The following is a 14615-nucleotide window of genomic DNA, read 5'->3' as shown; positions in this document are numbered from 1 at the left end:
AAAAGACATTTTCTCCGTCTCCACGCCAGGTGCTTCCTGTCGATCTTCTTATTCTCACTTATCTCTGGAACATCAGAAGTACATCCTACAAAAAACTGTTGCTTATGCAGGCACAAAATGCATTTACAAGAAAAATACGTCTTAACTCTAACCTAGAAATGTGTCTATATAATGTCTGTGTACGCAAGCGAGCTGTCACGACCTCACTGCATTCTGTCTCACCTCTTACCTCACCAGATAAAGCTTGTAACCTCCTACCAGACAGAAGGCCAACTCCTTTGTAAGCACATTCTCCCATAGGTGTAATAACATGATCGAAACTGTATGTTTAATAAATGGAATAAATATTTAATCAAATGCCACTGCTCAAAGCTTAATAACAGGATATAAAAATAAACACAATATAGAAATGATATAATCCCCACAATTCAAGTCAAAAACACATCAAACTTTAAGAGTTTTTTCCAAGGATGAGGAAGCAGACTCAGCCCCAAACAGCTGAATATATGGATGGTTCCCACAGCAACCACAGCAGTGTGCTCTCAGTATACTTAGTTGTATAAAGGAGTTCGTGGTGTGTTGCACTGAATAACTAAGCAGCTGAAACAGCCTCATGTATGTTGACACAGGGAAAGAATAGTGTGCTGTTCACAGCAGTCACAGCTCGCTGCCTTCAACAGTCTCTTCCTTCCTTGTTTGGATGTCACTGATATCATCTTCTGCTCTCCCACTGACCACCTGTTGGAGGTAGCATGCTAAGATGGCTAACAGCAGCATCAGTACATGTAGTCCTTAGTGATGGAAACTGGAACCATGAAGTCAGTGATGCTGGAATAAGCATCTCCACAGTGACACTAATGGTCACTGTCATGACTCTTTGATGATATTCTGTAAAACACTGACAGACAAAAGTGTTGGACAAATCTGAACAAGTCTACTTATTATACATGACTGTCCATAATTCTGATGGACACATGTTTTGGAGAAACGCCCTCCCCCTGATGATCCTCTAATCACCTGAGCCAAGGTGTGAAACTGGGTGTGGGACCCAATCAGCCAGTTTCGGGTGTGTTCATTGTGAAACCTGGCCCCACCTTATCATGCGAATTCCTGAGGTCAGATGGCCCAGGATGTGAGTGGACGTTAAGGCGTCTGGGAAGGGATCTCAAAACTGGATTATAGATGGCAGAGAGTTGGTGTCGTAAACCCCCGCCTGCTAAACAGCTTGAGATGACTGCTGGCGTCTGTTGGGAATTGTCACTTATACATAAAGTTACATTGAATGGATGTAAATTGATAGATGTTATTGTGACAAAGAGAAAATGATTGTTGACAGATGGATTGTTGTTTTGTGTGTCTGCAGTCTGTCAGGCTGTCTGATCACAGGGGAAGGCTGTACTTCTCTGGCCTCAGCTCTGAGCTCCAACCCCTCCCATCTGAGAGAGCTGGACCTGCGCTATAATCATCCAGGAGACTCAGGGATTAAGCTGCTGTCGGCTGGACTGAACGATCCAGGCTGGAGACTGGACACTCTCAGGTATGGAGAGAATGTCTAATAGAGGAGGAAGAGATGGAAACATTTCCTGTGTCCTTCACTGACTTCCTGTTTGTTTCCTGCGGCCTCCAACCTACTTAGCAGTAGCTGGCAATTCCTATTCACCTAAAATTAGCATTAGCCACTAATGGCATTCTACTAAGCATTAATTCCTCACTAATATAACGCTAATTCACATCAAATTAGCTTTAGCTGCTAGCATCAGCCAACTTAGAACTAGCTGCAAACATTGTTAAAAGGGAAGTGAAAAGTTTCGGGTTAGTATCTTGCCCAAAGATATTTGGCATGCAGACTAGGGGAAGCTGGGAATCGAACCACCAACCTTCTGATCAGTAGATGACCTGCTCTACCACCTGAGCCACAGCCACCCTTTGCTTAGAGTTTTATAATCGATTGCATAATGATAGAGGTTTGATCCTTAGTAGTCTGTAAAGACTGTGTGTGCCTTCCAGAGTGCTCTGGCATGCACACACCACTTGGGGTCATGAGAGAGGTCGTACCCTCTCTTACTGATTTATGGTATAGGAGGACACCTACTCTGTGTCTGCTTAAGTATAAGAGGCCTTTGTTAGGGGGACCGCTGGACTCTTAGCACCAGCTTTGTGGTCACAGGGTCACATCTTGAACACACACACACATACCTACACTATGCACAGACTGGTACTCTTTGTTCATACCTGTGTAAGACGTCATAATGAACTTGTGCATATTCATGTAAGCTCAATAAAGAGCAGTGTTACGAGGGAGCAGACGAGAGCGACTGAGGTCAAGTGAAGGAACGGCGCTGTCACAGTTCTCTCCCTCATCAATTGTCTGGTTCCAGCGGTGGGTCTGTGCTAGACGACCCATCACCAGCTTTTTCCACTGGTTACCAGTACGTGGTAGAATCCACTTCCAGATCTGGTTGTCTTTAAATCTGTGAATGGATTGGCTCCATCTTATCTCTCTTTAACAAAAGAATCCAAGTGGAGCCCTCAGGTCTGCAGATAAGCAGCTTCTGACCAGAACTAGACGTAAAAACAGAGGTGAGCTTTATCGATGGCTGCAGCCAAACTCTGGAACAGTCGCCCTTCACATCAGGTCGTCACCAACACTGGACATTTTTAAAAGCCGGTTGGAAACACATTTGTACTCTGTAGCTTTCAATCCTGACCAGTCTTTATAGTCATTACTGTGTATGTTTCCTATTTTCTCTCTACTCTGTGCAGCACTTTGGCTCAAGCTGTTTTTAAATGTGCTGATAAATAAATGTAGATTTCTTTGAATAAAACAGTGGAGCCGAGCTTTGAGCTCAGTGTGTAACAGTGTGTGTGTGAGAGCCATGTAATGTCCATGTGTGCATGCTGACTGTGCTGCTCTGACCCCCCTCCTCCTTTCAGGGTGGAGCCTGCTGGAGTCCGATGGTTGAGACCAGGTCTGAGGAAGTGTAAGTGTGTTTTTAATGGGATTCATGAAAACAAAGCAGCACACATTCAACCATCTTCATCATGTCAGGAGTCATCATCAAAGTGTCAATCAATGAACAGATGATGGATCAATAACTGCAGCTGGATTGTGTTTGTTCTCTCCATCAGATTCCTGTCAACTCACAATCGACACAAACACAGTGAACACAAAGCTCCAACTGTCTGACAACAACAGGAAGGTGACACGTGTGGAGGAGGTTCAGTCATATCCTGATCATCCAGACAGATTTGATGTTTATCAACAGTTGCTGTGTAGAAATGGTCTGACTGGTCGCTGTTACTGGGAGGTCGAGTGGAGAGGAAACGTTTATATATCAGTGAGTTACAGAAGCATCAGAAGGAAAGGAGGCAGTTATGACTGTGTGTTTGGATACAATGATCAGTCCTGGAGTCTGAGCTGCTCTGATGATGGTCCTCAGTCTGTCTGGCACAATAGCAGCTACACATCCGTCTCCTCCTCCTCCTCCTCCTCTGTCTCTAACAGAGCAGCAGTGTATGTGGACTGTCCTGCTGGCACTCTGTCCTTCTACAGAGTCTCCTCTGACACTCTGATCCACCTCCACACCTTCAACACCACATTCACTCAAACTCTTTATCCTGGGTTTAGGTTCTTGTTTCCTGGTTCCTCAGTGTCCCTGTGCTGAGTGGAGTGTAAAGAGTGTCTCCTGTTACAGAAACACTCTGACTGTTGAACAGATAGTTCAGTCTGTACATGTCTGTCTCTTTCACTCACAAACACGTTTTCAGATTCATGGATTCAATCAGTTGATGTTTGAAACTCTTCTAAATGATTCCTTGTAAACTTCTTCAGTCACAAACAAACAGGAAGTGATGTCACACGTGTTCCTGTCCACACAGCAGAATGAGTCTATTGCTGACAGTGATGTACAAACAGAGTGAGCATTTCTGAGGCCCAAAATAAACTGAGTAGTTCACTGAATGAACAATGGACTGTGAGCTCAGTTCCTTCATCATTAGTATGGATTATATATGTATATGTATTATATTAGTATCATATATATCAGGTGCTGCTGCTTTCAGTCATTGTGCAAATGTGCTGTTTGTAAGCTTGTAAAGCTGCAGTCAGCTGAGACTGAAGAAGTCACCTGATCAGCGAGCAAACGTTTCTGAAAACGTCCAGATGAACAGAATCAACCTTTTGGGATCAGCCAGCAATGCAGCATCATTGTTGTTCAGCTTCAGAGGTTTGCAGGAATGAACTGATGACCAGAAACAGCTGCAAAGTCCAAGAAAATACCAGCTGGAGTTCAGCTGCATTTGAAGAAGTCAAAGAAAAGTAAGGATGGCAAAGGGCGACGTTTTCTTCCAAAGAGCTGCAAACATGGTCGACGCCTCATTAGAAGAATCATCTGGACATTTGTGAGGAACTCTAACCAAGAAAGCAACGTCACACAGATCCAACAGACAGTTTCCATGACTGCAAGTGTTGAGTGGAAAAATGCTACATTGCATTATTGCATCCTCTCACCACAGGAGGCGCTGTTGGCACCACTGATTGCTGATCAGCTGTTCTCTGATGATCTGATTGATACTGTGAATAACGGGACTCACTGAACTCTGTGACACAGTGAAGATTACAGAGTTTAACTTCAACATCTGACTGACGTCACACAGACAGAAGGATGAACCAGTGAGGCACAGAACACAGTTACTGGAGATACTGGATCAGCTCCATGTGAACCTCTGATGGAGAAGCTGCTGAGCCAGAGAAACATCAGGACATGACAGCAGCTGCACTTATCTAACAACATGTAGCAGAGCTGATCTATGTTAGAGGATCTATCACAGCAGCTGAAGCCAAAGTCCAACACTGGATACCAGCTGAGCCTGTGCTGAGTGTAGTGTTACAGGAAAAGGGCAGAAACACTGGTAGCTCCCAGTGATGCTGACTGGGGCACAGAGCTGAATGATGCAGCATCAGGACACTGTTTCAGTCTGACTGACAGAGAAACCTGTAGCTGTATCTACATGTGAGGCAGAGGCCACACAAGCAGCTTTCTATGTTTCACAGTGACTGAGATCTTCAGTGGGGGTGGACATGCTCCTGTACAGACCTCTGAGGAGAACCAAGGTGCAGTCAAAGAGTCCAGTCTGTCCTCACAGATGTGAACATGTGCTTTCATCAGGTCTGCTGTCAGCTAGCAGGCTCACATCAGAATCACTGTTCCTGAAAAACACAGTCTGTGTGACATCATCAGTCAGCTGATGGTCCCAGATCTGAATGGTTTCTGTCTCTACTGAGGAAGTCAGAGAATATCACTGAGGTGTGGATCAGGTCTGAGTGAGCTGTGGAGGGACAGCTTTAAACAGTCCACAGGTCTCACGTCCTGCTCAGTCTGGTAGCAGATACCTCGTATTGTTCCAGATGTGCTGACATCAGCAGCAGCAGCACAGCTGTGTGATACCATGAATCTCAGTTATTGATCCAACACACAGTAAATACAAAGATCAGGATTTCTGAGAGTAATCATTATGAGTCTGAACACATGATCACTGAATGTTAGTCTCCACAATAATAAGCTAACACAAGCAAACACAGCTTTCAGCTCTTATTTTGAAACTGGCTTATTTAGAGAGCTGTGATGTGAGCGTGCCTGGCTCTGAGGCACTTGGGTCAGCCTCTGTTGTTTAGAAGTGTTACAGACTGTGAATGACACAGACCTGTCAGTTTCCATGTTTGTCTGTAACACAGCTCAGGGCTCCATGCTGAACGCATCCATCCAGTGTTATTGATCCAGGACTGATACCAGCATTGGGATCAATACTACAACACACAATCACATGTGTCCACGTGATGTGTTTGACCAGCTTTATTCATTAATGATCAATCAGCTTATTTACTGCATCTGAGTCCAGCTTCATTTAAATGATCCAACCATGAAAATGACATCAGTCCTACAGAAGCACTTCATGCTAACAGGAAGTCATTGATTAAGGTGGAATAACACAGAGACACAACCACTCACAGCTAACCTGACCCCACTAACTGCATGTGTTTGGACTGTGGGAGGAAGCCGGAGTACCGGAGAGGACGCACACAAACATGGGAGAACATGAAGCTCTGAAACAAAGATGGTGGATTTGACCTCAGGACCAGGTGCGTAATTTCCAGGGGGGTTACGGGGGTCATGACCCCCCAATAATCAGATCCAGCCAATATAATTAAGTAATTGGTTACCTTGGGAGAGTTTAAGTCTGTCTTAAAGGAACGAGAGAACAGCTCTTTTACTCAGTGTGATTGTTTTTAATGTACTCTTTTTGTATTTGATCTGTTATTGTATATTTTACACATGTTTGTATGGGATATTGTATTTGTTTTAAATGTTATATACCTATGTGGTATGTGACTTTTGTTGCTATGATGCCAGGTCTCTCTTGGAAATGATATTTTTAATCTCAATGAGATTTTTTACCTGGATAAATAAAGGATTAATAATAATTTCATCGTTCCAGTTTATAAAATTATGAATTATCTTGCATTAATAGCTTTTTGATTTTCTTTAATCGTTTCAATTATTATCAGCAAAATAGTTCCATGTTTAATCATCCAGTAATGTAACCCCGCCTCCTCCGCCGCGTACTTGGTATTACCCAACCAGCTTTCTCTACCAAACCTTCACTGTTTGCTGTGTTTGTTAGCACAGTCGCTGGTGCCAGAGACTGGCAGTGACTTCAGTCTGAGGTTTGAAGTTTCCATGTCTGTGTGATGTGTGGTGTGAAGGCTGCTGGTTAAACTGGGACTCACTGTTTAAAGCACTGAGTGCTCATAGAGATGCTCCATGAGTCCCAGTACAGACTACAAACATGGTGGAAACTTAGCTTTGATATCCACACACTCTGCACGTCTGTGAGTAACTGTGATGAAGATGTGCAGAGATCTGTGTCCAAACAGGAGAAAGACTGTAAAGACTCTGTGCTTCTAACAGCCTCTGTTAACATATGTGAGGCTGTTTGTTGTTGTTGCCATGGAGCTTTGCACTGTTTGGGTCAGCAGGTCATGTGATCAGGTTTGTTCTGCTGGACGATGGTTCAGTGTCAGGTTTGTTTGCATTCATCAATAAATATCTAAATAAATCAAAGACTCCATGTTTGTTCTTTCATCATGTGACCTCTGCTCATCCATCTCTGTGTGTATCAGGATACATTTGGTTCATAATACACAGAAAAATCAGAGTTATTACCTGTAATAAATGTGAAAGATTCCTGCAGTGATAACCAGGCAGGACTGAAACACATCCAAGCTGTCACCGCGGTAACAGCACCGCCCATCCACAGGTGAGGGGAGGAGCAAAAAGAGGGACTTTGACCATTTTATACTAAAAACACTCAACTAATGTTTCTAACATGAAACAAATAAGCCCACATTAATGTGAGCGTTTATTAAATAATAATAATGATGATTTCCTCCTGATCTCATTTCCACAGCAGAGAAAACTGTGGTGTATATTGAGGTGGAGGGTGTGGTCTGTGGCTCAGGTGTAGAGTGAGGGTGGGGTGCACCACAGCAGCATGCTGGGACTGCTGAGGGTGGAGGAGGGAGTGATGATGACATCATGAGCAGCGCAAATAATTAATCACCAACACAGTTGTGTTTGTTTCTAGTATAGTTATAAATAAGCTGATCAAATATCTGCTGACTGATTAGATCCAGTATCTGTTACAGATGAACTGGATATCACAGCATGTTGTTAACCCGTCATATCAAACTAAACAGTGTTGCAGGTGTAAATATCCTCCAATAAAATCAGATGAGGGCTTCTGTTGCCAGGTAACGATGATGTCACCCTGGATCTTCTGGAGTCTGATGTATTTCAACTGATTCATTTATTCCACCTTAACAGTTCATTCCTCAAATCAAACAGGATATTTGACCCTTAAAAAATGTACCAACAAATAATTTTGCAATAAAATATTTATTTCTCAGCTTTTACAAGTGAAATCAAACAAGTTTATTTAAAAGTGAAACCAGAGTGGAAGCTGCTCATATAGAGTCCAACCCAGGCAGCATCATCAAAGTGTCGGCTCTCTGAACACGGTGCAAGATCGCCATCTGCAGGACTAAACTAGTTTTTCTCCTCGTCAACCTCAAGATGACGTCATCGTACAGCAAAACATGCAGATCAGGTGACATGACTGTCTGAGAGGCGGAGTTAAACTGTGGCAGGTAAGCATGTGGAGGAGGAGCAACAACATGATGCTGGAACATCATCATTGCATTATCCAGTTTCCTCTCTAACTGGATGCTGCTGTGAACAAGAACAGCTGTGGAACCAGGGTCCTGAGTGTCATCTATGGATGAATGCAGGTCAGTGAGTACAAGGGCAAGGAGACGTCACAGACATGTTGAAATTGTGATGTGAAGACGGTGGACTGTGGTGGCCACTGCAGACTGTTGGGCTCTGTCACAATCTTCTTCAGTCTCTGTTACAGACGTGGGTTTGCTTGGACAGCCTGATAGCGACTCCCTGTCTGTCTGGAACAAAGCGTTTACACAAAACACCAACAACACACGTCAACATCACATGATATTATTTATTATTATCATTTATTCATATTTATTTTTCAATGAAGATGACGACCAACTGCAGCTTGAATCATTGAGACACATTAAATAAACTTTGCTCGATGACAATAAGCAGAGTTAAATCAGTCCAATAAGTGTGGAGCCCTTCCTTCAGAACGTGTCTGCGTAGGTTCTCAGTCATCCAGGTCATGTTTGTCCAAGCAGCAACCACAACCTCCCTGCACAACATTTTGCAAAGTCAAATTTGCTTATTGTCCCATCAACAGCTTACACACAGAATCTTCTTTCCAGGAGTACAAATATCTTTACTGTGAGGAAGTGACGCAGAAAATACAACGTTTCCCTCTCTGTGACAATGAAGAAGTGCTTGAGATTAAGTAGAGCGATCCTTCTTCCTTCTTCATTTCCTGCTCGCATCATCAGCTGACCTCTGGCTTCCTTGTCAAGGTCTCTCAGCATTGACTGGAACATCAAATCAGACTCACACCATCTTCTTGTAATGTGGGCATGTCTGTCAGTTGTTTGAAGAGCATCTCTGTCCTAAACACAATAGGAAGAACAACACCGCCCCAAAACAAACACTTCCAGATTAGATGAAGGGCACCATGATTGGAAATGGTAACATTAACACGTTAACTTCCTGTGTTTGGTCTGCAGTGGATGACTCGAGATTCAGGGATCTACATTTAAAAACACACATGTAAAACTGACAGCAAGGTTTTACCATCATATAGTCGACATAACTAAGCACAGCTGTTAACCTGTATGTTTGCTAACATTTGAACTCTTACTGTTGGAAATTCTATCAACAAAACACTAAATATAGTTGAATTCAATCCTACCTGAGCTGGTTGAACCAGTTTTAAATTCAAATTTTATTTATCACACACACAAAACCATACACAGTATGACAGGAGGTGAAATGCTTGTAGCTGTGCAATGCCCGACCAGTTTCATGACATACTTCCTCTTCCATCTGGGAACATAGTCTAAAGACAGGAAGCAGCTACTGTCAGCTTCCTGAATACCCAATAAGAAACAAATCAGGCCAAATCAACAAACCTTTGGGTCTTGTTTTCAAAAGTGCATGTTTGGCAGCTTCTGTCTCTCTTTCCATCCACTGTTGGATGTCTTGTTCTGAAATAGTCACTTGGACAAACATGGGGAGAAAAGATTCACTTGCGACTACAAGCATACGGTCCATTAAAGTCGGGTTACTCGGGGACTCTTTCAGGACGGCAGAAATCTCCTCCTCAGCAGACTGGTGACCTTCTCCTCTTTGTCCCATCTCTGAAGGAGCTGCACTTCTATCAGTAGGAACTGTCAGCTCTCTCAGTTTGAATCTAAATGAGTCATTTTAACTACTAATACAGAAATATGTAGACCTAGATCCAATGACTTCCTCCTCCCATAATGCAATAGTGCATCAGTCAGAAGGTCCAGTCGATGTGATGGAGTCATCTGTTTGTGACTCGTGCAGATCTTCTGAGGAAGGAGCAGAACCTCTCCATGCCTTCTCCATTGTTCAGCCCAAACCCAGGAAGCCTTCGTGTGCTCTACATGATTTCTGATTAACACATATTTGCTGTTTACTGTACAAGAGTGTATCAAAGTATGGACTGAATAGTGTGTGCATGTGCTTAGGATGACATGTGTGTCAGTTGGTGTACATTCACCAGTTTATGTCCATAAACATGGACAGCCAGGGAAACACCTGGAGGTGTTCCTCCTGCATTTGTCTGATAAACACCAAACACAGTTTTATAAACAGAAAATGTTGTTCTTGTGTCATATAGTAAAAGAAGATACTCACATGTATATGTGAGGACAGCACACAGTGTCGTATATGAAATTCAGCTTGATGTTCTTGTCCTGGTATCTTTTCACCAGCTCACTGATGACACTGGATCTGCTCGCCTGTTTAAAACAGATCATCTCAATGGTTTCGAGTCGATAAGAGAAATAATATTTTGGGAAACATTTGGTGACATTGTTGACTGTAGGTTAGTGACTTAAGCATTGATTAACAACTCAGCGTTCTCCATGAATCATGTTCAAAAACATCAAGGGAATTTCATGACGACAGGAGGCTCCAAATACACCAGTTACACCAGTTACATCTAGTTTTTTCTGCTGGTTTTGTGACTGAAGTAAATTTCCAGCTTCAGAGTTGCTGCAGTCCTAATTACAAAAGGAAATAGTAGTCCTCAATCAACCATAATAACTTTAACATGACAGAAATTATCTTTAAAATAAAAAAAAAATAGGTGTGTGTGTGTGTGGGGGGGGGGCAACACTCAACATCTGCACATTCAAAAACATCTGTTTCCATCACAAATACTTCAAATGTTGTTTCTTATATAACCAGTCCATTTAAAACTATGACTTATTTAGGAGAGCGCCTCACTAGTGATGGAGCAGTGACATGAAGTTTCCTTCAACATTTCCTCAGCTCAGCTGGTTTGGAGCTCTCAGGATGAGACAGCAGACATTCCTCTACATCTTTGTCTCTTACAAACATGATGTTTCCATCCAAGCGCTCAGTAATACTTCTTCTTTTTCTTACAAGGCCAAAGTCGGCATCCATGCTCACAATCATTGTGCCATCAGTCTGAAACCAAACATCAACACTGGTTCATCCATTTCTGTCTGATGGAACCAAATCTCATGACAGGATGATTAACTTGGTTGGTAGATCATTAGATAACACCTGACAGACTGAACCCACTCCAGTGGACATAAGAGTAGAAAATATGATCTAGTGTCAACATTGAAGGACTTTTCAGCCTGAAACATGTTTATATCCAGAAATGTGTCAAATGCTGTTAAACTGCATGATCTGCATTGTGTTGCACTGAGCAATGACACGCTGATGTCCAAACAGAATAGTTTGGCATTAAGTCATAAATCTCTTTTTTTTTTTTTTTAAATGACATCAGAAACAGCAGTATGCGACATTACGTGATGGCAGAGCTTCAGTTCATCCTTTGTCTTTTTTTTTTTTCTTTTTCTTTTTTTTTTTTTTTTTAATAAATAGGACAGGGGGAATGAATGAGAGAAAGAGGGGGAGAGAAAGAAAGAAAACCAAAGGGGAGAAGAGACGGTGAGAAGGGGGGGGAAGAGAGACAAAAAAAAAAGAACTCCTGGGTCACCTGTATGGAGAAAAAAAAAAAACAAAAAAAAAAAACAAACAGAGGAGACAGCAAACAACAAAGAGCAACATAATAATAGAGAAACAAAGCACCATCACAATAAACTAGCTAGTCATAGATATCAGTATTTACTAAGTAATAAACGATATTGTGCAGCACGCAAGATAGACAGCGCACAGTGTGCTTTGAGGCAGCAGCCAAGAAAGCTTTAGTCCGCGTCTGTGAATACCCATGTGTGCATACCTGTGTGGATCAGCATGCTTGCATTCCAAAGGTTTCTCCATGTAATGATCTGCTAGGGAGTGTGGGGGGGCCACAGCCCCGTCCTCCAGGGTGTGAAGCGGGTATGGAGGAGATCAAAACTCCAGACATCCAGAGGCCCCCAGAACACAAGAGACCAAGGAAGACCAACAGAGGGGCAGCCGCGCCACTGTTCCAGTAAGAGCTGAGGAGAGTCCCAGATGAGGGCTCGCCCAGCAGCCGCGGAGCAGAAGTCAGGGGGAGTTGCAGTGACGCGCCCGTGAGCTCCGCCGGCCCCCAGCTGTGCCTGAGTGACCGAGTCATAAATCTCTAAGAACAAACCTGTGTTCACGAACATGTTTATCTCTCTTGTGTTTACTGCGTGGGTCTGTGGTCCTCTGGTAAATGTAGCTGTAAATGTTGTTTTCCTAATATACACGAGTACTGCTGCGTTCATGCATCAATGTTCTCCATGTTCTTTGCAAATAATGCAAATGTTTGTGAATGGTGCTGAGCATTTCTATGACATCTTTCAGTGAATCCCACAGGCTGAGCTCTTCTCTCTTTGCCTATCTGCTTGCTGTCTCTGAACCAAAAGAGCTCCAAGTCACATTATCCATGTTCTCAGCCAGTGGTGTGACTGGTGTGGGGACAGGTGAACCAGTCTGACTGAAGCTGGGAGGTGACGACTTCATTCGTTTAATAACAGCCCCTCTCGCTCAGTTTTTTCATTCGCTCTTGCTCAGATCTCTGCGAACCTGCTCGCAGTGTGTCGCTCAGTGTGGTTGATCATCTTCATCTTAACTTCCTGCTTCTATCATGGTTAAAGCTGATGAATCCTGTGGACATCAAACACTGATGGTGTTACTGGAGCTGAGTGAAGTTTGATGGCTTTATGATCCACACTGTGACACATGGCAGCTGTCAGAGCAGAACACAGGAAGTCAGCAGGTGTGTTTCAATTCAGCCTCTGCTTCCTCTGAAGGTCCATGACATCACAGCGAGGCCACGAATGCCGTCCAGACTCCCAGGCTCCCACAAACGTGTCCTCCTTCTCCCTGGATTTGAAGCACAGGTAGGCCCACCCTATCCCAAGATGCATTGCAGCATAGTGGTGGAACACATATTACGGTCCAGAGATGGAGCAGCGCTCTCTCTGAGTCTTTGAGGCTGTTTCTGTTTGAATCTGGCTTCAGTCTAAGGCTATGGCTCAAAGAGGATTTCTTTCTTTTACTGTGCTGCAATTGTTTACTGGATTATTTGTGCCATTAATTAGTGTCAACTAATTTTTATTCAATCTCCACACAGGATATGCTTGTGAAGATGGAATATGGGGGAGAGCAGAAGTGCGTTGAAGTTCCACAAAGGGATGAATGAAGGACATGCATATTGTATTGAAGAAATAAGTGATGAGATGCTGTTATTTGCATTTACCATGTCAGACCTTTTGATAAACAAAATTCTAATGAAAGTGAGAACATGTACACTGTTACATCTTTCAGAAAATGTTTTGAAATTGTGGTGCACAGTTCAGAATAAATGTTTTTCAAAAACCATTGCATCTTTTTAGTAAATGTTTATTTCCAAAAGAAATTTCTAGAAGTTCAGAACAGTAAAATTCCCACTTTTTAGAATGAATTAGAAGATAACTCTTACGTAGTTAAACTAAAATACTCTTTGAGAGTTAATATATAAACTCTTAACACCAAGTGTTAAATTATCAACTCCAGACAGATTTGGTGTTTAACACTAAATCAGAGTTAACGTACCAACTCTCCAAAAAGAGTTAAATTAACACTCTCTGGTGTGGACCCATATAGACACTTTAATAGTCTTGAAATCAAATCCGACAGTGTTAATTTGGACATGCTGGATTTGCTGTGTACATTTGATATTTCATTAAATTTTATTGTTTTAGCTTTGGGGTGGCCAGTCTGGTTGGGGGGGTGGCCTGGGGCACGCCACTGTTTGTGTGGCATCAGATTTGATGCAGAACAGCTGATTGTTCTGTAAATAGTTTGAGATGTTTATTTAAAAACACCTTGGCTGTATTTTTAGGTAAAAGCTGCAAAAAACTTTGTTGTTTGCATAACCCAGTTACTTTTTTGAAGAAGTAACTATATAATTAACTGCCCAACATTGGTCATTATATCCTGTATTATGCAGACAGAGTTACAGACTCTCTCCCAGACCACAGACTCATAATACAAGTCAGAGCTTTATTAAGAAAATATATATATTTTTTCCCTTCTAATAGTGTTAACATGCTACAGGTCATGAACAAGATTTTATTTTTCGTTGTAAGTGGGCTAAAGCACTTAATTAAAAGTAGTGTAACGTGAATGCTGTAATTTGATTACTTTAATAAACATGTAACTTGGATGGATTGGATGCTGGCGTGACCACAGTGCACACGTCTGCTTTTGCTCACAGTGGTCCAAGGGCCGCTCAGTTTGTGTGTTTGCTCAGACATGTGAAACATTAGAGGGAACATCAGCGTTGGTCAAGTTACTTGAAAAAAGTAATCAGTAACTAATTACTGATTACTTCCCCCAAAAAGTAATCCCGTTACTTTACTGATTACTTATTTTCAAAAGTAATTAATTACTTATTTACTTTTTAAAAACACGATTTACAACCTGAAGAGGTGATAAAGT

General features: G+C 42.4%; 1 protein-coding gene across 2 annotated transcripts in view; it reads left to right on the top strand.

Annotated features, from left to right (window-relative positions):
- The window catches only part of LOC112431412 (protein NLRC3-like), a 38634-nt gene extending 25123 nt beyond the window's left edge, over window positions 1–13511 (top strand). Inside the window, exons 7-9 of one of the 2 annotated variants that reach the window (XM_076879328.1) lie at window positions 1364–1537; window positions 12944–13033; window positions 13267–13511. In XM_076879328.1, the coding sequence (XP_076735443.1) occupies window positions 1364–1537; window positions 12944–13033; window positions 13267–13279 (277 nt within the window). In that variant the 3' untranslated portion in view covers window positions 13280–13511. Of the gene's footprint in view, window positions 1–1363; window positions 1538–2934; window positions 2982–3129; window positions 7605–12943; window positions 13034–13266 lie in introns of those variants that run through there. The other variant, XM_076879326.1, reaches the window with a different exon arrangement.
- The last annotated feature ends 1104 nt before the right edge of the window (window positions 13512–14615 follow it).

This window comes from Maylandia zebra, linkage group LG3 (assembly GCF_041146795.1).
Source record: "Maylandia zebra isolate NMK-2024a linkage group LG3, Mzebra_GT3a, whole genome shotgun sequence".
Classification (NCBI taxonomy): Eukaryota; Metazoa; Chordata; class Actinopteri; order Cichliformes; family Cichlidae; genus Maylandia; species Maylandia zebra.
Note: the sequence above shows the minus strand (reverse complement) of the source record. Positions and strands in the feature narration are given on the sequence as shown.